This window comes from Rattus rattus, chromosome 14, assembly GCF_011064425.1.
Source record: "Rattus rattus isolate New Zealand chromosome 14, Rrattus_CSIRO_v1, whole genome shotgun sequence".
Taxonomy (NCBI): Eukaryota; Metazoa; Chordata; class Mammalia; order Rodentia; family Muridae; genus Rattus; species Rattus rattus.
Window position 1 is genome coordinate 70,070,238 of NC_046167.1, and position 27,436 is coordinate 70,097,673.

Consider the following 27,436-nt stretch of genomic DNA (forward strand, 5'->3'; position numbering starts at 1 on the left):
GGTACACAGGTCCACAGCAACCTCTGTCCACCCTCCACAGCCTCCCCGGGGTCACCAGCTGCCAACGGCATGTTGCAGTCATCGCAGAGAACTTAGGCCCCTGGGATCCTGGAGCTAATTTAACCAAACACAGAGCACAGTTCTCCACGGCTTCCATAATACAAAAGCAATTTTAAGATGAACCGGATTTGTTCTTCCTTGAAATCAACTCTATTCCTCACTTCTGTACAAAGGCCAAAGCCCACGGGTAGAGATGGGGGCTCTGGGCATCTCTCAGACTCACCAGAAGAGGGCATCACATCTCATTACAGATGGTTGTGAGCTGTCACGAGGTTGCTGGGATTTGAACTCAGGACCTCTGAAGAGCAGTCAGTGCTCTTATCCACTGAGCCATCTCTCCAGCCCCTCTGGGCATCGTTCAAGAGTACATGTCCTTATGTAGTATTTCTATAGCATAGGGAGAAAGCCCCCACCTTATGGGTTTTATGCCTTATTTATGAATTTACTTATGCCACGACTGGCACCTTGTACTTTGCTAGTCATGCATTCTACCACTGGATATATCCCTATTCCTACTTTATAATTCCAAGACAGGGTCTGGCTAAGTTGCCCAGCCTGGCCTTGAATTCCCTCCATAACCCAGGTTAGCAAGGCTCTCTCCTGTCCTGTACTCCAGTTTCCTGACATGCAACAGTGCCCATGCTACAGTTGCTTCTACAGCACAGCAGCCTACAAGCTCAGAAGATCCAACACCTGTACCTTTATGGCAAGATGCTGGATGGCCCCTACAGTAACTATAGCAACAGCCTCACGCTGGCTGTTGACCGTTTATCCCGGGATCCATGGGGCTGAAAGCACGGACAGCTGAACCTGCTAAGGGCAGAGCGAGGAGACAGCCACGGACACTCAGGCCCTCAACTCACTCACCTGTGGCCTGGCAGAAGAGGTAGAAGGTCCCCAGCGCCTGCACCCGCTGTGCCTGGTCACTCAAGAAGGGTGGCAGCAAGGCGACCTGCTTACGGCTGTTGGGCCCCGAGGCCAAGGCCGGCCCAGGGCTTCTGGGAGAAGATGAGTCAGGGCCCAGACAGGACAGAGAGGAGCCAGGAGGAGGGAAGGACTTAGGAGATGAGGCTGTGAGACAGAGGACAGAAAAGAAGGCACTGAGGAAGAAGTCATCAGAACCATTCCCACGAAGGAGAAGGTAAAGCAAGAAACTGGACGCATGAGATGAGAAAAGGCAAGATCCCAGGACCACCCCCCAGCCAGGGCCATCACAGAGGCCAGCAGGACCCACACAGCCTCTACTTAGGCAAGGCTGCGCCCAGTCAACGATAAAGCTTCTGGTTTATTTGGGTAACTTTTTCAAATATGTACAGTTCCAAGTAGAAAAATAAAAACAAAGTAAATCTTATAAACACAAATGTTTACACCGAATGGTAGGACCAGGTCACGCTGAAGATGAGTGTCTACACGACAAGGGGGGATCCAGAGTCCGTCACCCTCTACATGGAATGAGTGTCGTTTCACACACAGGAAGTGAGAAACAAATGTCAAGATTCGTACCACCCGTTCACATCCTGAAAGACACCGGCAGGAGTCAGGCTGCAGCGGCAGCCGCCCACACGGGACGTTGCGGCCACCGTCCGAGGCTGGGAGCCCAACTAGCCAGCCCATTTCTGTCTTTTGTGGATAGTCAAGGCGGAAGTCCAAGGGCAGTGGTACAAGATGGAAGCCAGGAGAGACAAGATGTGATCCTCATGAAGACGCCACCCATCGGGACAGGAGGTGCCGAGAAGCAGCAGGGCCGTGGAGTCTAAGCCCTCCTCCCCTCACAGGACCAGCTCAACTGCCACCCACAGCCGCTGGGCCACCCGAAGCCACTGGGCCACCTGTCCTCACTCAAAACCCACCTCGTAGATGTACGGCAGGAAAAAGAGAAAAACAAAAACAAAAACAAAACAAAAGCTCATAAAGAAAATCCTTCGAAATGAATAAGATTAATAAAACAAACAAAAAAAAAAAAACCCCACCAAAAGGAAAGGGTGAGTGTGTGAGCTCAAGAGACAGTTTTAGGCCTACGTTCCGAACAGCAGGAAAGAAATTAGCAAAAATCAAGTCTATCCCTGAGAATCTTAAGCAACAGAGGCATATTTTATCTCAATATGTAACCAAAAAAAAAAATCTAGAAAATGTTCTTCTTCTCATGAATATCAAAACATCTCCTCTGGTAACTTAAAAAAAAAAAATGACCTAAGACATCAACACAGTAGGAGCGCAAATCCTAAAAAAAAATAACAAAGTGAAAGAAAAACGTCCGTGCCACCTGGATGGCAGATTAAGTTACCAATCTGATAAACCAAAAAGGTCATTTCCAATCTGGAATTAAATTATCTCTCAGTGGCTGCTTCGAGGAGCGGAAGAGGAAGGGGTAGTTCTTCTCAGCCCACGGAGGTGGCCATCTCTCCCCCAGGACACAAAGGGCTCAGGTGTGTAGTAAGCGCTCCAACAACTGCCGGACTTGAGGCTTGAATAGATACTTGTTTCCCAAAAGGACAAAGGGGACAAGTCACAGGCTCAACCCAAGAGAGAAAGGGACAAGGGACTGAGGCTGGTGCACAGTGACAAGACTCGGCTACTGAATAGGTTCAACACAACACTCTCCACGAAGACGGAGGGGCACGGGCTGGGACACACTGGCCTCAGTCCCCGTCGGCATCCGAGTCTGCAAACTTCAGTTCACACTTGACATCAAACGGTTTGTCCCTGGCGGAGAGCTCGTCGATCCGTTGCGAGTCCTCGCGATCGGTGGGGACCTTGCTGGTGATAGTGTCCTGCTCGGTTTCATAGCCGGTATCCAGGGCTGGCTTGGGCTGGTCGCCGTTCTGCTGCGAGAAGCTCCCAGGTTCTACCAGCGTCTCCTTCACGCTCTGCTCCAGGTCAGAGAAATCTGACTTGGGTTTTTTCTTTGCGAGCAGCAGGGCTGAGCGGAACTTTAAGCACTGTCCGGGCAGGTAGCCCTTGTAGCAGTTGTAGGAAAAGAGGCAGAGGAAGAGGACAAAGAGGAAGAGGAGGAGAGACATGAGCAGGCGGTTGTCACTGGACTTGAGATACACCGTCTTCTCCGAGTGGAGCTGTGGGACCGTGTTGATGACCAATTTTGGTTCACAGGACGTGCCGGTGGAGGACGACTTGGGAGGTAGGGTGGCAGCCCTGGGGGAGGTTGCCCACAGAGCCGGGGTAGGAGGAGAGGACCCCTGGGTAGACGCCACTGGCATTTTGGATGTGATCCTACTACCTTCTGTCTGAGCAGTCTGTGAGGTAGGTGACGGGGGGATCCGAGCTACCATTTTCACTTCCAGGATGTGCTTGGCGAGTAGCTGGGAGACCGTTTTATTCCTGACCCTTTCCTCTGACAGGCATTGGTACACACCGCTGTCTCCGTCTGACAGGTTAAAGATGAGCAGGTGCTTCCTGCCCACAAAGCCATACTTGGGACTCACAGCCTTCAACTCGCCGTTCTGGAACTTCCACACCACCCGGGCCAGGTTGGACTTTTGGAAACACTTGAGTTCTGCTGTGCCGCCGTGCTTGAAAAAATGCTGATGGAAACTCTCTTTACTCTTATCTGGAACATCAAAATAAATGTGCTCACCGTCACACACCTCCACCTGATCGCTCAACTGCTTTCAAAAAACAGGTTAATACCCACAGGACGGTGGCACGAGACGTCTGCCCACTGGAGCCAGGTGCCATCTTCAGGACCATGGTAAAGACATCTGTGACCCTACAGCAGCCCCAACCCCACCACAGTGAACAAACTGGTGACAGCTCGGAGAAATTCTAGTCTCACCCTGGCCCTGGAGAGAACTCAGCAGACTGAGGGGCTGGGCATTCTCAGCAGCCCCACCTACACCCAGTCAGCTGACAAACACTTCTGCTAATGGCTGAAGCAGGCCAGCTAGCAACCAGGGACAGCTATTCCCTGACAGCTAGCCATCAGCAAGGTCCTCCCCTCCCCAAAGAGGACACCAGAACTAATCATAACCGTGTCTGTTGTCTGAAATATGGGAGATGGGAAACGCTTTGGGTTTGGGAATATCTGCATGTAGAAAACAAGACGACTATCTTTGGAAGGGGGCCGAAGTCTCAACATGGAATTCTTTGTCATTTGTGACACCTTACACAGAGAGCCTGAAAGCAATCTGATGCCAAGTGTGTGTTTATATAGAAAGAGGCCAGAAATCTACCGAGTGTCACCCTCAGATAGCAGTTTTCCCCACCTCCACCCCACTTTGTCTTTTCCTGGTACTTGTCTAGTCAACTAGGCTGTGTGCGGCCAGCAGGCTCCAGGGACCCACCTGCCTCACCCTCGTTAGGGCTGGGGTCACAAGCATAGACCATCAATGCCCAGTTGTTACATGGGTTCTGGGGATCGAACTCAGATCCTACCAACGGAGCCGTCTCCCTAGTGTCAAGATACTACTTTCTAGGGTAAGACTTTGCTCCTCGAAGCATGACACTGATCCCCACTGTTCCTGAGTGCTGTTTTTAGGTTAGGGCTATCGAACCATACCCAAGGACTCCTTCTTTCTCAATTCCTAGCAGGCTCGGGTTTTGTCTACGGGGCCCCGCTAAGCGGAACAGAAGAACTTGGTGTGGGACAGGGCATGCTTTCCCGTGAACCGATATACCCCGTGTGGCTGTGAGCCCTCTTTCTGTAACCAAAGGGACAGAGAAAGACCACAGGTCCACCAGGTCTGCTGCGTGACACTTGACTTCTGTCTGGAGAGGAGGAAGACGAGTCGTACAGGGACACAGGACACCGCGGAACTGACGCCCCAGGAAATTTGCCAACCCAAGTGCAGAAACAAAGGAGATCCACTCACCCAGGCACGAGGACGTGTCGCCACTCATGTCCTGAATCCAGCCCCTAAAAGACAGTGGGCGCACATTACTCTCTAGCCTGTGCACCGGGCACACGCACACAGTCTTAACCATACTCATACCTGCTAGAGCCCTCTGCCTGGTGCAAGGTAACACAGGCCTTGATGGCTGGGCTCCAGGCACAGTAGGGGTCCCGTGCTAGCACACAGTCTTCACAGCTACTATGCTTTCCGCAGAAGGCCAGGGGAGCTTGGACCACTCCTGAGTTGGAGCCAGCGTAGACAAACTTCCTCCCCTGTGCATGAGAGACAGACGGCAGGTGTAAGGAGGACATGGGCACTGGGAAGTCCCGAGACTGGGAAGACACTGCGTTCAAGCACTGCACGGAGGAAAAGACTCCCTGGCTCAGAACAGGCCACAAGGCCTGACTACCAAGACCTAAACGACAGCGTCCTGAAATTAGTTTTCATTGTCACCTTGACACGCTTGCGGGGCAGAGAACTGCGGCTGAGGAATTGCCTACATCAGATCGACCCGGGGACCTGTCCGTGGGGCATTTTCTTATTTGCTAGGTAATGGTAGGTGGGTTCAGCCTGCTGTGGGTGATGTCACCCCGATAGTTCTAGACTTTGTAAAATAGTAGCTAAGCAGAAGCCAGGAGGGCTGGCCAATAAGCCATTTTCCTCCATGGTCTCTGGTCCTGCCCTGGCTTCCCTCAAGGACAGACTACAACCTGGAAGTTTGAGCCAAAACAGATGTTTTCTTCTCCAAACTGCTTTTGGTCAGAGTGGTTTATCATGGCAACAGAAAAAAAAAGCACACTAAGACAGAAATCTCGTATGGAAATATAGGGTGTCCCATACCCCAGGAGGGTTCAAACACCACCTGAGGAATCGCAGATCTGATACCACCCTTCCATATCTGGGGCTAGACCTGTGGCGGGGCGTACTGCCGTCCCTCCCGAAGCAGCTTCTCTTTCGAGAAAAGACAACTCCGTTTCTGTTTCTGCCCAACTGAAACGTGTCCTCCCGGAGGGCGGAGGGAGGCTCACAAGACCCTCAGTAAAGGAAGCCTGACAAGTAATAAGATTCACAAGCCCCCGCTCCTCCAGGGTTATATAAGCAATACACAAGTGCTGTCAGAGACGAGGCTCTGTCCTGCCGAGCTGCCTACCAGTCGTGCAGGGAGTTCCCTCGCTGCAGCTTTTGTGAATGTCGCTTATGCTGGGGTAGGCTGTCCATGCAGCTGCCTCTGAGTCACCCACGGGCTTGTAAATCAACCCTCCTTCTTCCTCTGTAGCTAACTCCCCCATAACTCACTGGCTCGCTGAGCTGGACTGGTCTGTCCTCAGTGCCCTGCCTGGGGTGAAGAGACTTTCATTTGTGTCTTGAGAAAACCCATGTAACAGCCCTCTTCAGCTGCTTCCCACTCCTAATTTGACATCCCCCACTGCTCTCCTGGACTCTCTGTAGGTGACGCAGCACTGCAGCTGGAAGCCACAGGCCAGAGCCTTTAAATGCCAGCCTTGTCTTGTGACAGACAGTAGGTACCTGTGCTAAGGACACTTCCTTATCATTCATCTCTGAATCTGGCAGGCCAATGTGACCACGTCTATCAACGTCGTGCAAAGAACAAACGGAAGGCCATCAAGCTTAACCCAGCAAGAGACACTGCCGTGTGATTTCCCATTTGCCTGCATTTGTGAGCACAGAGCCACAAGAATAGGCCAATCCCCCCACCACCCCCACCACCCCCACCACCATGTGTAACCACACAGAGCTTAGCACATGCAAGGCTCTGACTTCCAGGACAGGAGCGTGCCATGTGGTTGCAAGGCCAGGGTCAGCATCGTACCTGACGGTGGCAGGTGGTCAGCACACGGGTGAGACTGATGGGCCCTGGGTATCTGCCGTGGCCAGCTACTTAAAGAGAACTGAACAGCAGACATGGGGCCCACAGATGTGCAGTCCACAGGGAAAGGTAACACCAGGCCACAGAGTTCAGCAGTGTCCCAGAGGCAGGCATCAGAGACACTTGAAGCCATAAGTGTGTCCCTGGACCCATCTGTTCAGTGGGTTACAGCACAGTCCTAGCAAGGAGAGGGGAGCACCTCTGGCCAGCAGCTATGAAGCAGGGCAGGTGGCCGCTGAGCCTGCTCCTAGTTGGATTCAGTGCTGCTCAAAGTCTGTCCTTAGCACCCAGGAGGCTCACATGCTCACAGTCACATTATGAGAAGCTTACACACAGAGAGACCACCTTATGAGGATCACACAGTGACGCCCAGGGTCACGTGGCAGCACAGCGTAGTCAGGATTGGGAGACAGCCCACATTCTGAACCTCACTGCTCTATCCTAGACATAAAATGTGGTGTCCAGGCCTTCCCAAGGCCAGTGGATAAGAAACAGGTTCCAGCCAGTGAACCAAACCCAGCCCCCGGGCCTTTTCTATAGACTCCACCACCTAAAGGACTTTTGTGTATCAGTTGACTTTTACAATGGGGTTTCACTTAGTTCAGGCTGGCCTTGATTTTGCTATGTAGCTAAGACTAGCCTTGAACTCTTGATCTTCCATGTTCTAAGGTCTGAAACTATAGGTATGAAGAACCACTGTGCCCCATTCAGGGGTTTAAAAATATTTAATTAATTAATTTGCTGTTGTTGTTGTTGTTGTTTGGAGACAGGGTCTCCCCCTACATCATTCTGGCTGGTCTGGAACACACTATGAAGACCAGGCTGGCCTTGAACTCACAGAGATCTACCTGCCTCTGCCTCCCGAGTGCCAGGATCAAAGGTGTGCACTACCACTACCTGGCTGAAGCTTCTTATGAAAACCTCAGGTGATGCAGAGCTTGGCTTCAAGGGTTCAAGGGCAGGTTTGGTCATCTATGTGTTTCCATGGCTTTGTGGGAGCCACAGTGCAGAGCCAAGCGACCATGACTGAGGCCTCTGCAAAGGCAGCTGGATGCACAGGATGGTGTGGCAGGGGGAGCTCTAGAGGGTGACCTGTTATTTCTCCTTAAAAATTAGTAAGTGTCTTGACCAGCATTACAGTCTGCATTCTTTCAAGTTCACGGCACAAAGACATTTTCCCAGGTTAGTGACCTCCTAAAAGCTCTAGGGGCTTAGCACATCAACCTCCCTGACTCTGCCGTCCTCCTCCCAGGCCTCAGATCCCATGGAAGACTGCTCTGAGAGTCTAAAGGTCAGCTCACCCGGGCCAGGAAGACCAGAGGCTGCCAAGCCTTGAGAGCATCCTATCTAGTCCTAGTCACAGAGAAGCTCCCGAGGGAGACAAGCGCCTGGACCTGCCCCTCAGACCACATTACCTTCTTTGATGATAGCAGCAGAGACAGGACCGGTTCGAAGTCCTGGAAGAGTTGGGTCTCCTCAACCACGTGTACCTCTTTTGCAAGGATGACAGCTTTATGCAGAGCGCCCCGGTCTGCAAGGTCAAAACACAGGTGAGCAAGGAGGTCCTAGAGGGAAATGCCAAGGGCGCCACCTTGGTTAGTTTTAAGTGACAACTTAGTGCGACCTGGAATCGTCTGGAAAGAGCCTCCACTGAGGAATGGCCTAGATCTGTTTGGCCTGCTGAAAGGTCTGTGGAGGACTGTCTTGATTGTCAACGGACGTGGGAAGGCCTGGCCCACTGTGGAAGGCACCATCCCGTGGACAATGTTAAGTGAAGAGAGCTGGCTAGCTAAGCAGAGGTAGCCCAGCAAGCGATACAGCAAGCGGACAACGAGGGTCCATTCATTTCTCTGTGCTCTAGACTACAAATATGACGTGACTCGCTGCTTAAGTTCCTGCCCTGACTCCCTCAAAATGACAGACGATACCCAACATAAAAGGCAAATAAACCGTCTTCCCCTAGGTGTGCTTCTGTCGGGGCGTTTTAATTTAGCCCGGCAACAGAAATGAAACCAGCAGAGACTCCAGCCGTGAAGGCAACCACTCACGCTCAAAGTCACCCCCTCAATGGGGCGCTCACTCAAAAGAGGACAGCTCTGTCCCATGGTGGAGTCCAATGACCTTCATCAACAAGATCACACCCTGACACCTGAGCCACACTCGGTGTAAGGTGGCTGTTGTACTCCACTGGTCCTCCAGGGGAGGTTAGGGGCCCAGACAGGCAGGCGAGGGCAAAGTGTTCAAGCCACCTGGGAAGCCCTAAGGGTAGCCCCTGGGGCTCTAGCATCTGCCAAGCTCCAGCTCTCCATCCCCATCCCAGAAGACTTGTCTGAGAGATGTGCCTCCAAAGGCAGTTAAGAGTGGGACAGACCCTGGCTCCCAGAAGGGAGTGGAGTCTCAGAAGGGAGTGGTCTCAGAAGGGGGTGGAGTCTCAGAAGGGGGTGGAGTCTCAGTAGGGGGTGGAGTCTCCCACTACCAATTCAGAAATACCAGGCTACCCCACTGGTCCCAGAACAACAGGGACTATTTAACTCCACTCCAGCCCAGGTATGTGTGGAGCCTGCATTAGTAACCGGCCCCTGAGGTGCCTGATAGTCACGGAGATTCAGAATTCCAGATGCTGTGATGCCTCAGAAACTTCTGCTGTCACAAGCCTTCCTGGCACCTGGAGAGACCAGCTCTTACCCACAAAGGACTAAGCGAATTTCCCAATCTCACCCGGGAACCCACCTGTGCTGAGGAACATGACGTCGTAGAAGGTCCCATCCAGGGCCTGGGTCCTGTCTACCACTATCTGGGTGTAGTTGACATCTTTTTGATCAGTTTCGGCCTGTTGTCTATCGGCGTCACCGGTCGTCCATCAAAGGGTGGTCTTTGACAAACTGCAGCGTTTTGTCTGGGAGATTCAAGGAGCTGGTGTAGTTGGCTGCCCGGGCCTCACTGTCGATACACTGTGGGGTAAAAGCACCGTGGAGACACACCCACTTAGCATCAACGGAGCACAGAAGAAGAGCCCTGAAGGGCCCCAGTCACACTTCTCCCAAGACTAACGGGAAGGTGGCTTCCCCAGAAACAAAGAGCTGTGTTTTTAAATCACAGTCACGGGTTGGTGAAGGAAATTAATAGTCAATGAAAACACTCAGCAAACTTCTCAAATTAAAAAGCATGCATTTAGCAGCTTTTCTGTGAGAAGAGAGCTCGAGAAGAAAGTGTGCCAAAAGAAGCTTGTTAAATAGTTTTACACACACACACACACACACACACACACACACACACACACACACACACACACACACACACACAGCCAAATTCTACCTAGGTAGCATGAAAGAAAACAAGGTTGGAAAGATTTTTTGTTTTGTCCCAGCCCCCTCTCTCCATGTTTCATTGAACACAGCGCGCAGGTGAGAATAACCAGGGGTCAAGGCCAGACACCCACAGAGAGGTCTGACCTGGGAGAGCCTTAAGGGCCAGATAGGGTGCTATCCAAAAGCCACCCTGCCCCATGCCCACTCACAGTGTGGCAACAACGTTCAGCCACCCTAGAAATTTCTTTACAAATTTACTGTCTCTAGGAGGAAAGAATATGGTTCCTATTATCCAGCTGACAGGCAGGCTCAGGAGACCGCCTAGGCTATGCTGACAAACAGGTTTTCTCTGCGGGAAACAGAAAATGAAGCAAGCCGGCCATTGTGCAATGCCCATTTCTCAAAAGAGCCCGGTGGTACGCTCTCTCGCCCAGGCAGCAGGCAGTGAGACCTGTTACCCAACACGGAAGAGATGAGAAAAGAATAGCTTCACCCTTCACCCTAGGCCCAGCAGCCACTCAGCCCGGCGCCCAGACTCCTGTTGCCATGCAACATGCTGCCAGGAGGCTCTGGGACCTGTGTGGCCCTGAGATCCAGAGAGAAGATGAGCCCTCCCCAGAGCCTGACACCCTGCTTACCGCTCCAGGCCGGGGAGTGGGCACTGGGCCATTGTAGCGTACCCACTTGGTGTGAGACTGCTCCACTGTGGCACTCTGCATGTACTTTCCTCGGGAGAAGACGGCCTCCACCGTGGACAGCGTGTAGGCACAGACCGCAGACAGACCCACGTTGTTCCTGTGGAGGGGAATTCGTGAGAGCGTCAGGAGGGCAGGGGGTCATCGGCGTGAACAGGCCCCAGGTGACAAAGGAGCTAACTCACAGCTGTGGGGTGAAGACCGCATAGAACACAGGTTCCTTGAGGCCCGGGGCCCTGAGCACAAACACATCTTGAAGAATGTTGAAGACCAGGCCACTGTCTGGCTTGGAGCAGATCAGTCTGGCCTTTAGGAAGGAGGTCCACTTTTTTTGCAAAGTCCGCAGGCCGCCCTGGTCGCCCTGGAATTCCAGAGACAGCACATGGTAGAGGCAGCACAGATGGCCAACCACAGAAGCAGGCGTCCATATGTCCCCAGCCACCAGCCCAGCCCAAGACTGCTGCAGACAAGCTATGTCACCAAAGCAAACTCCCATGTGGGCCGGGGTCACAGAACTCGAAAAGAGCCAGGCACATTCAGTGACAACCAAAACAACCACATCTGTGTCACCCCAACGTGCCACTGGCTTTGGCTCCTGCAGCCTTCCCAGCTGTGACCCAGGGAGGAGCACACGGGAGATAAGCAAATGATGGGTGGCCTCGTTCCCACCACAGACCCTGGCCCTACAGGCCATCCTGGGCAAACATCCGAGTATCCACTAAGAGCTCCTTTCCTGCCCTCTCTGCCTCCTCGATTCCAGACAGAGCTCTAGAGCCCCCGAGTCTTTTCAGTGAGTCAACAACGGAGACAATGGAAACAATTACCAACTGTACCCAACCGTGAGCTGGAGAGAAATAAGCCAGCTCCCGTGTGAGTGGTCTTGGTTTCCTGCAATTTCAGTTACCCGTGACTAGTCATACTGAAAATATCACAAATGCTCACCTTGGTTCTTTTTTCCCCCTTTGAGTTTCCTTCCTTTTATGCGTGTGTGTGTGTGTGTGTGTGTGTGTGTGTGTGTGTGTGTGTGTGCGCACGCGCGCGCGTGCATGGTGCACTTCTACATGAGTGTTTGGGTCTCAGTGCATATGGAGGCCAGAAGTTGATGTCAGGTCCCATCCACCTTATTCTTTGAGGCAAAGTCTCACAGTCAAACTCAGAGCTTGCCAATGAGGACAGTCCCACTAGCAGGTTGGCTCCAGTGAGCCCCTATCTCCACTTTTCTAAGTCAGAATTACAGGGGGTTCACTCAGCATCTATAGGTTCTGAAGATTTGAACTCTGGTCCTTTTGCTTTCGTGGCAAGCACTTTAACCACTAAGCCATCTTCCTGATCCTACTTTGGGTGTCAAAAGAAACCGTTCACACACATCTCTTATCTTTTATCACTTGTCACTGTTGAGTCTCTTACTGTGCCTCAACTATCCATGAAACTTTACCACCGGGGTTCTCTACCCATAGGATATGGCTGCGATTCCAGAGGGAGGCGTCTTGGACAGGCAGCATCCACGGCAGGAGTGTGAGTGGGGACGGGGGAGGCAGCACCCACCTTGCACACCCTGGCAACTCGAGGGATCATCAACTTGAAGACGAACTCGTACTCCACGGACACCTCCGTAAAGAAGAAGTAGACCTTGTCATCCTCAGCCTCCGTACCATCTGGGCTCTTGTGGATCACGTCAGCGAAGACGAAGCTAGGCTCTGTGGAGTGGCATCAGGATCGTTTCTGTACATGGAGCCACCATGCCACCCCTCTACCTGCTCCCCATGGTGCCACAGGCTAGCAAGCGCAGCCTTAGCGCCTGGCGGCTTCCCTGCTAGGACATCTATAGAGTACGCATCACACTTGGGAACTCCAGGCCCGGATGATGCCTGCCACCCTTCTCAGCTTCACCAAGGCAGCCACAGAGGAAGCCAGGTGAGGCCTCCCTGCTGGCGGGTGGTCTGGGAAACCAGAGTATCTGCTGATTTAAACAAGGGACAAATCGGCCAGTGTCAGCCACTGGAAGGATGCTGAGATTCTGACTCCTGGGGAGGCCCAAGGAGAAATTGGCTGCCTCGTATCTCACAGACCCCAGAGTCTGACTCCACATCAAGGGGCTTCAAAAAAAAAAAATGCCCAGTATCACTGGCCAGCATCCCCATGAAAAGACACCCGACAAAAGGCCCCCATCATCCACACCCTGAAGTCAGACTGAAGATCTTGTTTGGCAGTAAAGAAACATTTCAACACCTCCTGACCAGACCCCGGAGGCTCCACACCCCAAACTCAGTATCTACATTCTCCACTTCCTTCCCATCAGAGCCTCGTTTTATTAAAGGCTCCCAAACTGTATTTTTGGGGGGTAGGGATGGGGTAGACTGGGGTACGACAGTAGCAGATTTAAACAATGCTGTCTGTTAGCAGTGAGCGAGACAGCTACTCTGGTGTGGGCCTCGGGCAGTTCCAAAGGGTTCCTTCCCACTGCCTAGGATCTGACATGAGCCCCCATCCCCCGTGGTTCGGGGACAGCCAGAGGAACGATAAAATGGTAGGCCGGCAGCACCCACTTCTTACCGTTTAGCCAAGGGATGGCGTACTCTGTCCTCAGGGGACTGTGGGAAGAGTTTCGAGAGATGATGGGTTCGCTGCCCAAGAAATTATATGACGTCCCAGAGTAGAGCTCTCCCCCTGCAGTGGTAAAGAGGGAGTCAAGAAGGGGATCCAGTCAGAGCTTTTCTGACTGTGGTGGAGACTGGGGACAACTGTTTAACACAAGTTCTGACATTAGCCCAGGCTGGCCCATAAGCAAGCCTCATGCTTCCACCTCTACTGGGCTATCACACCCCTACCAGGCTGCCGTAATTCATTTATTCCTTGCTGGGAAGGGGGCCTCCCCGTCTTCTGCGATACGAATTTCTGCTCCCTACTTCAGCGTCTTTCACCAGAACAGTCACAGTCACCAAATTTAACTGTGTTTTTCCAGGTTAATAACAGGTAATAGCTAGTCACAAATGAGAATTCCCCGCAGTCAGTATAGCGACAGCAGACAGACTCCTCAGTGTCCAACACCCCCAGAAAGCCATCCTAAGTAAAAAGCACTGTAAGTCAAAAAAGATGTGTAAGGCCCCTACACTGCCAGGTATCGTGGTCCAACCTCACCTGCTTTATTTATTTTATCCCTTTTTTAAAGACTTATTTTTTAATTGCATATTTTTATTTACATTTTAAATGTTATCCCATTTCCTGGCTTCCCCTCCAGAGACCCGCTATCCCATCCCCCACCCACCCCCGCTTCTATGAGGGTGCTCCCTTACTCACCCACACACTCCCTCCCACCTCCCTGCCCTGACATTCCCCTATGCTGGGGCATCGAGCCTTGACAGGACCAAGGGCCTCTCCTCCCACTGATGCCCAACAAGGCCCCTCCTCTGCTACATGTGCGGATGGAGCCCTAGGTCCATTCTTGTGTTCTCTTGGGATGGTGGTTTTGTCTCTGGGAGCTCTGGGGAGTCCGGTTGGTTGATACTGTGTTCTTATGGGGGTAGCAAACTCCTTCAGCTACTTCAGTCCTTTCTCTAACTCCTCCACCGGGGACCCTACCTCACCTACTTTAGTACACTCAGAATACACACTTTAGCCTAGGACTGCACGGAAGTGTCACACACAACTCCTGTATTATAATATAGTACCTAGGGGGCTGGAGAGATGGCTCAGCGGTTAAGAGCACTGACTGTTCTTCCAGAGGTCCTGAGTTCAATTCCCAGCAACTACATGGTGGCTCACAACCATCTGTAATGGGATCTGATGCCCTCTTCTGGTGTGTCTGAAGACAGCTACAGTGTACTCATATAAATAAAATAATATAGTACTGAATACCTCAAAGTTCACTAGATATTGTAACTGACAGTGAAGCCTAAACCGTCACATCCCAAGGTGAACTGTCTGTCCAACAGCGTGTGCCCCCCAGCCTCAGATGGACCACAGCAGGAGGCACGCAGCCAGGGAGCATCCAGCTGGTGCGCAGGACAACTGACAGAAGCACGCGCTGCCGCAGTGGAGCCTGAGCTTCCCGCCGAATGATAAACTCAAAAGCTCCCCTCCCTGAGGAGTCTGTGCCATGTGCCGCTCACCTTCTCTGAAGGGAGCCTGGGGTCAAAAGGAAGCCAAGGAAGGCGGCACTGAGGAGGGAAGAGCTGAGAAGCCCAGGTGGCCACATCACACGCCACCATAAACTCAAGAGCACGAAGGAGCCTCAGACGCAGGACTCACCGACCATGACGGATGTGTAGCTATGGGCGGGGTCGAAGGGGCATCTTCCTTTGCCATCTTCGCTTTTCCCCAGAAACTTGAAGGAGGTCAAGTTCTACAATGGAATAAAAAGAAAACATCTAACCTCTCGGTGCTGAGGACCTGTCCCTGAACCATTTAAAGGTACAGACCCCTTTGTCTGAGAAGACCAGAGTGTGGAACAAGGGGGGCCTGACCCATGTGGGTCCCACCCTGGGATCACGGACACCTGAAGGACATACACCTCGTGTGTGTGTGTGTGTGTGTGTGTGTGTGTGTGTGTGTGTGTGTGTGTGTGTGTGTGTGTGTGTGTGACAGAGCCTGGGACAGCCAGGATCAGTCGTACCTGCTCAACCACCACTCACACAATAGGGTACACCAAGCAAACAGAAACAAACCACAGCATCCTCACCCCCGTTCTTCCAGCAGCAGCAGCAGCAGCTCCTAGAGGATCCATTCCTACTACCAAGCTCACTACAACACAGGCCATGTTGGGATCAGGCTGGGCCCGGCTCTAAGCTGCCCCATACCGTCTCCAGGCTGTACCTTGCTTTAGGAGAATCCACTTTGCCAGTGGCCTTTGATTCCACTTTGAGGGAAAGGACGAGTAGGCCCCGGGTGGACCTGCAAACCATCTGCCATGCACTGTCCACCCAAAACAGACAGATAAACAATTTCTCCTGGGAGCAGAAAGGGGAGCCACCTGATGAATTCACCCAAGCTGAGAGCATCGGGACACACGGTTGTATTAAATATGCCTGGGACACCAGGCCCAAGAATTAACAGATCTGGGTTGTAACTTCCTCACCTGGTCCCCTAAAGTGATGGACACCATCACTTTGATGGACAACCCCAATACGAAACTATCGGCTGATGCCGGTTTGTATACCCAGACATCCTTCTGCCTTGGAAGACTCTAGCTTCCGGCTTCTTGGAGGCTTCTAGCTCTCTAATGCTCGACTACAGCTGCTCTCTCCCAGCACTGACCTGACTAGAAATCAATACAGACTCTCTGAGCCCGGGTAACCCCCAAGCATCATTAGCCTGTATTCGTTCTATAACTATATACATGGCATACACAAATATTTGCTCTGAGCTGTGTAGCTATGACAATTAACACTATTAAGATTCAGAGAAGAGCAGGGAATGTTGGCCCAAGCCTTAAATCCCAGCACTTGGGAGGCAGAGGCAGGCAGATCTCTCTGAGTTTGAGGCCAGCCTTGTCTACAAAGCAAGTTCTAGGGCAGCCAGGGCTAGGCAGAGAAATCTGGTCTCAAACAAATAAAAGACTGGAAAAAAGAATCTGACTTTGCCTCAGCCAGATCACCAAGGTATGCAGGACTAAAGTCATAAACTTATATTACTAAAACTGCTAAACCTTGTAGATTTATTGTTATTGAATACGTTTTGGCACTGGGGGAGGACACAAACATGTTTGGTGTCCATGTTTCTGGCAACACAATCTTGGGATAACCTCTTTCTACCAGACAAGGAAACCTATTTCACATATCTTAGCTTTCTACTGCTGGGGTAAATGCCACGCCTAGAGGAGGAAAGGGTTTACTTCAGCTCACAGTTTACAATCCCCCAATCAGGGAAGCCAGGAACTCAAGGCAGCAGTCTAGAGTCAGGAACTGAAGCAGAGGCCATGGAGGAATGCTGCTTACTGGCTTGACCCTCATGACTTGCTCGGCCTGCTTTCTTATACACCCCACAGTGAGCTGGGTGCTCCCACGTCAACCACTAATATGAAATGCCCTAGAGGCTTGCCTACAGACCCATCGCATGGAGGTATTCGCTCAACTGTTCCCTCTTCTCAGAGAAGTCTAGCTTCTGTCAAGCTGACAAAAATAAAACAGAACAAGACACCGACACCATACAAGGAGAAACAGATCCATCCAGACATTAATACATAATGAATCAGAGCGTTCTCATATGGGGAAACATGAGACAGTTCACCAGCAAGTGACAAACTGTGAGGGCAATGCCCACAAAACGATGAAGAATTTCCATTTTCCACTTCTGGATACACAAGAGGCACACAGACACATGTGGAAGAATACAGCAGGCCAAAACCTTAAAGAGACAGGAGCCAGCCACAGGACAGCCTATCAGAACTCCAGGATCGCTGAGAATATGCAAGTAGACCGTCAACACACACTGCACCTACTGGAGAGGCTGAGGAGCAGGGCTGCCCACCAGTCAGGAGCTTCCAGCTCTGCCAGAGACTGCTGGCTGGAAGCCACAGGCCAGCAAAAACAATAAAGGTCACCAGTCAGGTTAGGAAGTGTGAGCTGAGGTGACAGTGTGACCCACTTGATAAGACCCATCTGTTGTCACACCTCCCAGGGATGCCCTGAGGATACTGGGGCTGTGCCCTGCTCTAAGCTACTGGACAGGGAGGAGGGGGGGACATGGCAATCACTGTTTTCTTAGCTGCAATGATAACATCAGCTGTGCAGGAGAATGTCCCCATTCTTAGGAGAGATACTCGTAAAGGCCTATGAGAACCACAAGCCGTACTCTATCAAGTACACAGACACACACACACACACACACACACACACACACACACACACACACACACACACACAACACAAAGCAATTTTGGTTGCATCCCAGAATATATTACAGTTAGTTTAGCCAGGTAAACCTGCACAGTGGCTCCCTCCCCATACATCTATACAAACATTCAGTTCTTAATTCTCTCTCGATTATTTTTTCTTTTGAGCTCTATCTCATAACCTAGGCTGACCTCATACTCAGAAGCCTTCCCAGAGCGCTGAGGATTTCTGATAGCCTCACCATACCTAGCTGCCTAAGTGAATTCCTAATGAGTCTGTTTTGTCTAGTTACACCCCCAACTCAGGTGCGTGTGTGTGTATGTGTCCATGAGTGTCTATACATGTGTGTGCACATGTTTCTGTGTGTGTGTGTGTGTGTGTGTGTGTGTGTGTGTGCGTGTCTGTGTGTGCGTGTTCACACGCACACATATGTTTCTGCAGGTGTGCCTGGGTGTTTATAGGCCAGCTCTACCTCCCCAACTCTGCCTTCTGTCTCACTGAGGTGGCCTTCTATACTTTTCCTTAAGTTGCTTTTTATCTAGTATTGGGTCACGGCAAGGGCAAAGTAAGCGACTTGTTGTATGGGTAAGCTTTCTTGTGCTGCTTGAGCTCACGGAGAAAATGGCTCTGGCGGCAGGGTTGCCCCTCCTCCATTTCAGACCCAAGCATGTTTTCACAGTGTCCTCCCAGGCCCCTGACTCTGTGACAGGGAGAACAGCAAACAGCCCAAGAGTGAAAACAGCGTGCCCTTGAGAGCGGCTAGGAGGTGAATCGTCTGCAAGAGAGCTTACTGTTACTTAATCTCGCAATATCAAAGTGTCTACAGTGGAAGGGGGTGGGGAGGAGGGCAGCCATGGGAGCCCGGCCACGGAGAGGTGGCTTCAGCCGACTGCCTCAACTTCCCCAGTTAGTTCCTGATGGATGCAGGACGCTCCTGATGCGACGGCATCTCTCTGCTGCTGTTTGTTCTTTCACTTAAAACCCTTACCCGGCGTGGACACTCTGCTCTAACCAGGACTCTGCTGGGAACCCCAACCAGCTCCCTTAACGAGACTACTTCCTTGACTTCCGCAGGATGTTTTGAGCATCCAATTTGGTGTTTTGGATCATCCTACGGGCCTCACAGAACACTGGTCAGGAGGAACGGGGCTACGGTTGCTGTAGGAAGTCAGTCCGACTGTACAGTTCTTAGTCCTCGTGCTTTGCAGAAAGAGCGGGAGAGGCTGGCTCTGCTTTAGTCCCTAGCGAGGCTGGTAGGTGAGCACGTAGGAAAGGAATATGCTGTGACCTTACCAGGTGGTCACAGGTGGGCTGGAACGCATTGGTCCCACACACGTAGAGGGAGGTGCTGCTAAGCGGCTGCAGCACTCGAATGTAGTTAAGGCACTCCGTCTGCAAGGGAAACACACACACCATTAACAGGCACCCACCAAAGAACCCGCGTGTCCGCGTCGTAAAGGCCAGGCATCCATTGCCCGGTTCTCTCCTCTGCTCAGACTGGTCTGTCTACGCCTACAGAAGGGGCACACTGCACCGTGAGCCAGGCTCCGCAACGTGAACCCTATCTCTGAGGTCCACGGGCAGAGCAGGTGCCAGGAATGACTTTAGCTCTGTCCCTAATAGATGGTCAGCCTGTCTCTGGCGACCAAACAAAGCCAGGACCAAACCAGAGCCGACCCTCAAATTGTACCGGGGAACCCACTACAAATGGCCATGTAGTTACCCTAGCTGAACACACACCGTTCATTTCTGATGCCCATCTCACCAAAACAGACATTGTACAGGCTCCTTCTGCCTTCCTGGGGACCCCACCCTATACTCTTGTCGCCAGCATGGAACTAGAAATAGCGACTAGCAGGGTCTAAGAGAGAGAGGCTGGACCCAAGGGGACGGCCAACTGTGCATCCCCAAGGGCCCAGTGGGAAAACAAAGATGACAATTTGGAACCTACGTGCTATTTTAGAGTACATGGGCTATAGCCTGAAATTATCTCAAATTGAAAAAGGATTTTGTTGTTGTTGTTGTTGTTATTGTCTGTCCCCCCCAACAACTGTTTTCAAATGGACGGGGTATCATTTACAGGAGGGCTCCCTACCAAGTTCACTGTGGGTCCCCACGTGCACGCTGCGGTGTAAGGCATCCGCTCACTGGCTACACATACTGCCTGCCGCAGTCATAATGCCTGCCTGCCTGCCTCAGATCCCGAGTTCACACCCCAATTAGAGACCAGCGGGACGGTGAAAAGTGCTTAGTGAGCATTCGGCCAAGAAAGTTTAACTTAGAAAAAACAAACTGTGAGCGGCTGTTTGAATCTTTGCTTTTGAAATCAGCTAAGAACTGACACACTCTGCCATCGCTGAGCCACCGAGATCGTTATCAGCGACAACTTGGCTCTTGTGATCTAAAAACATTTGTGATCTAAAAAAAAAAAACCTGGGACATTTGTGGGGCACCAGGTGGGCACAAGAGAGTACCCAGAGCTCCTGAGAAAAGGGATACAAGGCTCAGTCCTCCCGGAGTGGGCACACGGATACCCGAAAACAAAATTCAAAAACAAAACAAAAACAGAACAAACCAAATAAAACAACAAAACAAAACAAACCCAAGCAACAACAACACACCGTTCATTTCTGATGCCCATCAAATCCCTGAGACCTCTTAGGCCTCGCACGGCTGGTGTAGATGTGTGAGAGGCCCAGAAACACAGAGGGGAGGCCAATTTCACACCAGGTCCTAGCGGGCAGCAGAAACTACAGGACGTATCCTGTAGTCACAAGGCCAGGCCATTTGAACAGGCTTCTCCAGAGCTGAGGAGACAGAGCGCCGGCCCGAGAGCATCCATCCTGACGCCGGGGCCCAGGGAGAGCTGCCACAGGACCGAGCCCACCAGAATCACATGACGCCAGGTGGGCATGCAGAAAGAAGTCCCGGTACTGGAAAAGATCCAAATAACTGCGAAATGTGCGTGTGCGCGGGCGAGCTCTTTGTGCTCACCTGCTTTGACTTCCCCTTCTCTGCACACTTGGATTTTTTGTCTTCGGAGACCTTCCAGTATACCTGTGAGGGGGGAACATGTCAGAGCCGGTTCACGGCAGCCCCACTGGGAAAGGAACTGCTATAAAACAGACAACAGAAGGCACCCCACAGCTCAGAGCACACTGGTTTGCAGCCAGAAGAAAGCCAGACTAGGAAGACAAGACGTTCAGGGAGCAGGCAGGGGCTGAGATCCCAGAGTCATCCCTAGGGCTTCCTCATGTTCTGTGACCATCATCCCTAAACCAGCAGGGATAACACAGCCCTGATCTTGTGACAAAACAGCAGAGGGCAGGAGAGACGGGCGGCTCAGTGGGTGCTTGCACGAGGACCTCAATTTGAGCCCCAGAACTCGTGAAAAGGTCAGGTGTGGCACTGGACATTGGGGAGGCAGAGACAGGAGGATCCTTGTGGCTTGCTGGCTGCCAGCCTACTTGACAAGCTCCAGAGACCAAGAGACCACGTCTCAAAAAAAAAAAAAAAAAAATTAAATAAAAAGTAGACAGCACCAAAGGAAAGACGCCCAAGGTTGTCATCCTATGATCCCTGGCTCCATATAATAAAAGTATAACCAATTAAATTCTATCCAAAATCGGGGGCTTTCATCTGTTCTTTTGCATCACCCTTAGGGCTTTCTATCACATTTTTATTATGTGTAGATGTGGACGTGTGAGGGTGCACAAGCAGAGGTGCAAGGACAGCTTGTGGGAGTTCTCTGTGTGTGTGTGTGTGTGTGTGTGTGTGTGTGTGTGTGTGGTATGGTGTGTATATGTGTGTGGTATGATGTGTATATGTGTGTGTGTATGTGTGTGTGGTATGTGGTGTGTGTGGAGGTGAGTGGGTAGTATGTGGTATGTATGTGTGTGTATGTATGTGTGGGGTATGTGTGTGTGTGTGGAGTGGTGTGTGTGTGTGTGTGTGTGTAGGGGGGTGTGTGTGTGTGTGTGTGTGTGTGTGTGTGGGGGGGTGTGTGTGTGTGTGGGGGTGTGTGTGTGTGTGTGGGGGTGTGTGTGTGTGTGTGTGTGTGTGGGTGTGTGTGTGTGTGTGTGTGTGTGTGTGTATGTGTGTGGGTGTGGTGTGGTGTGTGTGTCTGTGTGTGTGTGTGGTATGTGGTGTGTGTTGGGAGGAGCGGGGATTGAACTCAGATCATCAGGCTTTGTGGCACATGTCTTTACCTGTTGAGCCATCCCTTCAGACCCTTCTCGACCTAATTTTTCTCCTGACAGTTTGACACATGCACAGAATGAATTTTAGTCATTTTCAGCCTCAGTTACTCTCTCCTCCTTTTAAAGGTGACCAGATAGTGTACTACTCAACACAGATCTGACAGCATAGAAACAGCCTAGCTGAGCTTCCTGGTGGAGGTCAAGCCAGACCTGTGCAGACTGGGAATGGGGGGAGAGTGTGGGGGGGTGGGGGGCAGCAAAGGCAGCCCCACCCACAGGGCTATGGCTGGGAAGTTGCAGGACCTACCTCGTGTTGCTTCTAAGAGATGTCCAGCGCATTCACTGCAAAGACAGCTTCCCGGGCACCCACATACAGAGTGTCTTTGTCTTCACTCATCAGCAAGGAAGAGTAGTTAAAGATGCCTGGCTCGTGAAACTTCACCAGACCTACCTCTGTGGGCAGCAAAGGGGGGAGGGGGAAACCCAGGAGTCACCGTGAGCCTGCACGCACCCGGTCCCACCTCACTGTCAGAACCAGACTTGTCCCAGGGACCGAATGATGCTGCTCAACATGGAGCAGAGCTCAGGACCCCCAGGTAATCTCAATGCAGCCACCAAGTGCAAGAGAGGAGCTAGCCCACGGCTGGGGCCCTGAGGCTGGCAGGCATCCCTGGGCTATACCCCAATCTCCTTTTCTGTCTCCCAGGTCCTGTGGAGTTCCAGATCCCTCACACCAGGGGCTTCCAGCACATCACAGACACTTGATTCGGTGGCTTGAATATGCAAGGCCCAGGAAGTGGCACTATTAAGTGGCCTTTTTGGAGGAAGTTTGTCACTGTGGGTGTGGGCTATGAGACCCTCATCCTAGTTGCCTGGAAGCCAGTGTTCTGCTAGCAGCCTTCAGATGAAGATGTAGAGCTCTCAGCTCCTCCTGCACCATGGCTGCCTGGATGCTGCCATGCTCCTGCCTTAATGATAATGGACTGAACCTCTGGACCTGTAAGCCGGCCCCAATTAAATGCTGTCCTTACAAGAGTTGCCTTGGTCATGGTGTCTGCTCACAGCAGTGGAAACCCTTACTAAGGCACCTGGTCTACACTCTACCTCTTTAATGTGTTTTTAACCCTCCACTTTAGGTTTAGAAAGATATAATGATTTAGAACTTCCAAAGAAAAGTCAAGATGGGAGAACGCATGTCTCTCCAAAACAATCTCTAGTCATTACCAATGATTTCCAGAGACAAACGACACTTTGTTTGAACCTGCAACAGTTTAGGAACACGGTAACACTGGAAGAAAATACACGATACTGGTTGTCTAAGACAGGGTCTCGCTATGTGGCCCAGGCTGGCCTGGAACTCACGGCCCTCCTGCCTCTACGTCTTGGGTGTGGAGGTTCCTGCTGTGATGCTGAGCTCGGCATTACGCGCTGGCATCAGTGAGTTCTGAACTTGCCTATGAGTATGAATCCCGAGTGTCCAGGTGGCTTTGAGGTGGGCATTCTTATTGCCCTTTACTTCCTGGACTCCATCCTCACACTGCTCCCTCCCTGGAACGTGGAACAGCCCTGCCCATCCTGGAGTCAGCGTCCAGTGAGCTAGGAGCTGCTGACGTCACATATCCTAACTCAAGTTTGGCACCTGCTGTGGGGCCTGAAGCAGCCACCAGAGCTTCCTCCTCACACAGCACCCTCCTGACATCTTAGCAGGTTAAACCTGCCCTGACAGACCCACACACACACACACACACACACACACACACACAGCATCTAAAGCAGGGACCCCACACTCTCCAGAGCTGCGGGCACTTACGGCTTTCACACTCACCTCCGTGCTCCCAGGTGATCCGAGGCACAGGGGCAAATGCCACCGCAGTCCTCCACACGGCCACCAGGGCCAAGAACAGCCCCCTGACGGGGGCACACATCCTCATGGGCAGGGGCCACCGAGGCCTTCAGCAACAGACACACATGAATGGCAGTGGGCTGCTGTGGTGTAGCAGCAGGAACCTCTCAGAGCCCCAGAGCTGGGGCCAGCAGCACAGACTGGAGCCCATAGGAAGTGGGGTTCTTGAGTCCCCACATGTCAGGTTAGCAAAGGCCACTTTTACAACCTCATGCCAAAGGCGTTGTTCCCTTCCGACCTGCAAAAGAAGGAAATGACGAGACTGTAGGTCACGGCAGCTTCAGAAGGCGCTCAGTCCCCTCCATCCCTTCCTACGGCCTATCCTGTCTGAACCTGCCCGCTGAGGGACATGGAAGGCATCCAGGACTTGTGGGGCTGCCAGCCAGCCAGATCCTGTAGAGAGACAACGAGGCTAAAACACACCAATATGGAAATAACTGGCTAGAGGGACGGCCAGGTGCTTGGTGACACGCCACAAGTATAGGAATAATATAGGTCTCAGTTTCCCTGGAGGGCTCTCTTCCCAATTTCTGACACGCTAACCCAGGAAAATTATCAGACATCAGAGGATTGCAGGGACAGGGCACGTGCCTGAGAACGCATGTAAGAATGTACATGCATGGGTAGACACACACAAGTGCGTGTAGCCATACACAAATGCACACAAAAATGCACACATGTACATACATACATATATACATACATACATACACACATATGTAATGTAAGCACACACTAACCTTCACACCCATGAAAACATGCCCCCAGGGCCTCAGTTTGCAGGAGTAGCCACAACAAAGGACCCAGCTAGCCCAGGAGGCAACCCGAGCTCTTCCTGCTTCACCAGGAAGACGTTAATTACCATGGAAACACTAGCAATTAACTCTGATTTGTCCAAACAAGAAACAGAAGACCAGACCAGGCTTGGCTGTCTGGTGGAATTGTGGCCATGGGTCTCTTGGGCCTCTGTCCCTGTCCTCACCTGCCCCCGTCAAGCCTGAGGCCCAGCACACACCAGGATCCCAGGATGCAGAGCTCAGCGCTGAATCACACCAGCTGCCCTGATACACAGATAGGCCTCACCTTTGGGTGTGGCTACTGGGAGCTGACAGGGCACAACAGTCTCCAGATGTGGACCCAATGCTGGCACAGCATCTACCCACCTGCCAGGCCTCCCCTGCCCCACCCTTCCTCCTACAGAGGGCGGGGCCAGCTGTTCTTGCATCTCCACTCAGGGCCCTATCCTGTCCTGTCTTCAAGTGCAGCCCTGACAGGCTGTCTGGCCGCTATCCCAATGGATCTTGGAAGCTTTTTAAAGAGCCCAAGCCCCTCCATCCTTCAAGGAGTGGAATATTCTAGGCCAGTGCAGCTGACCATTTTCCTTAACTATTGCTATAGCTGAAAAGCAGGTACAGGTGACATGCAAAGAGGTGACTCCAGTTATAGGCAATGGTTTAACAAGGGTAGGGTCTGGTCCCTGTCCTACCCTGGAAATTCACAGCAGCCAAGCACAAGGGGTGACTCCTACCCCGATCCAACCAGAAAGCAGGAAGCCAAGGACTGAGGCAGTGACTGGGAAACAGACAGCAGTGACCCAGACAATTATGAACTCTGGGTTTTGCTGAGCAAGCTCACGGTGCGCCCTGCCACGTAAGAGCCATGAGAATCCTCTTAAAGCCATGGTCACCAACTCCCTCCAACACTGAGCATCCACAGTGCTAAGGATAGCCAGGACAGCAATGTCACCCTGATCTTAAGCATCCCCTGGGTACAGAGCCACTGGTGACACAGGCCTAAGCCCAGAAGACCCTGGGCTTGGCAGAAACTGAAGATGACTGGAACAAGGGAGCTGTGACAGGCAGGAGGCCCTCTGATTTGGGTGCAGGCGGTTCCAGCTGTGAGGATCAGGTAGCATGGGATGGATGCTTCTTCCCTCCTCAGATCCCCCTGATGGAAGCAGAGGATGGCGAGAACAGAGAAGGCTGAACGCCAGGCAAGGTCGCCAGCCAAGGTCGTGCAGGTAGGGGAGTCGCATTCCACTGTGCAGCCCGCTTGAACAGTTTTATAAAACATTCCTTCAGGGCTGGGTAGAGATCTCCACTGGTGGAATGTTTGCTTCTAACGCGCAGAGCCCTGAGCTCAGTCCCCAGAACTTCATAAATCCTGGCACAGAGATACACCAGCAGGTGGAGGCAGAAGAAAGAGAAGTTCAGAGCTATCCTTAGCTACATAGTTTGAGGCCAGACTGGGCTACAGAAATAAAATTTAAAAATACAAAGCAGAAAGAAGGCCGTTCTTCCAAAATTAATTTGGTGGCAGCGCAGGCCTTTAATCACAAAGCAGAGGGAGCTCTGTGAGTTCACTGCCAGTTTAGTCTACATATGAGTCCAGGCCAGCTAGGGCTACAACTGAAACTGTGTCTCAAACAGACAAACAAGCAGGCGTACCAGATGTGGCGGTGCACACCTTTAATCCAAGCACTCTGGGGAAGAAGCAGGCAGGTTCCCATCTACATAGTGAGTCCCAAGCCTGCCCAGGTTACACAGTGAGGTCCTGGCTCAAATTTTAATTATTTATTTTGTTAATTAACTAAAATTAATTAACAACAAACTAATTAATTAATTAAGTCCTGGTAAAGAAGTGGGGCATGGCCAAGCAAGACACCAAGAAAGAAGAGTCCAGAACCAAGGGGCTAACAGACCAGAAGGGCTTTGGCCAACACCAGACCCAACACAGTGCCCTGAACCTGTGAGCTGGCGGACGCACAAAGCCGCTAGTCAGGATGGCCCACCATAACGTGAAAGGGCAGGAGGTGGTTCACAGACTCGGTGACTGAGAAATACAGGATGTACATGCTGGGCAGGGTGCAGAAGGGCTACCCCGAAAGTCCATCTTCAGCAGCAACAACACAGAACCCTAACCTCTTCCTTCTCAGAACTGTGAGTGTCAGCAGACCCAGGATGAAATGCTACACACTCCCTCAGCTCCCTCACCTTAGCCAAACACGTGGATGGGAGACCAAGGAAGGCACCGGACACTAGAAGCACGTTCACCCATCTCCAGCCTGGCCCCCTCCTGCCTCTGTGGCTTCCTGCTTCATTCTAGGTCACAAGACCTTGAGCTTTCTTCCTTCAGTGGGCAGACTGCCCTGTTCGACACATTTGTAGGTTCTAGCCAAAGAAATCTAAGTGGGAACTACTGTTAACAATCCCACGAACTAGGCTAACCGTGATAATAAAAACACTAGCAGTCTGACCCTAAGCTCATCTCGATGTTGCGATCTGAAACGCAGACCAGAAGTCTGGAGGTCTAACGGCCCTTCGGTGAACATAAAATAATAAGGGTCTTATTCTATCCGCTGCAAAGTGGAAAGCCTCAGAGGCTGGGCCCTGACAACGGGGCTAAGAAGCTGGACCAGCCTCCTCCCTCAGTCTAAGAGTGAATGACCGAACACATTCAAAATGGAGCAAATAGAGCCCCAGGGGAAGAGAGGATGGCCCATAGTGGAAATGTCATCAGAATGTGCTATCCTGGCCCAGTGTGTAGCCTCAGTCACTAAAGGGGATGGGGGTTATGGGGGGCGGGATACATTTACTAGGAGGGTAGGGTGGGAGGGTGGGGGTGCAAGACAAGGGGCCTCAGCTTGTGCCTGGAGTGAAAAAGTCAGGAGACAAGGCTAAAACAATTCTTTAAGGAAAACAGTTTT

At 51.8% G+C, this 27,436-nt stretch overlaps 1 protein-coding gene across 1 annotated transcript in view; it reads right to left on the reverse strand.

Moving 5' to 3' along the window:
• The window catches only part of Sema4d (semaphorin 4D), a 76,139-nt gene that overhangs the window by 14,243 nt on the left and 34,460 nt on the right, over positions 1-27,436 (reverse strand). Inside the window, 17 exon segments of the mRNA XM_032919615.1 lie at positions 928-1,131; positions 3,296-3,625; positions 4,887-4,930; positions 5,007-5,179; positions 8,211-8,326; positions 9,526-9,612; positions 9,615-9,647; positions 9,650-9,746; positions 10,742-10,898; positions 10,984-11,159; positions 12,344-12,495; positions 13,352-13,465; positions 15,047-15,140; positions 18,922-19,020; positions 20,623-20,685; positions 22,135-22,280; positions 23,653-23,968. Coding sequence (XP_032775506.1) covers positions 928-1,131; positions 3,296-3,625; positions 4,887-4,930; positions 5,007-5,179; positions 8,211-8,326; positions 9,526-9,612; positions 9,615-9,647; positions 9,650-9,746; positions 10,742-10,898; positions 10,984-11,159; positions 12,344-12,495; positions 13,352-13,465; positions 15,047-15,140; positions 18,922-19,020; positions 20,623-20,685; positions 22,135-22,280; positions 23,653-23,758 — 2,191 coding nt within the window. The 5' untranslated portion in view covers positions 23,759-23,968.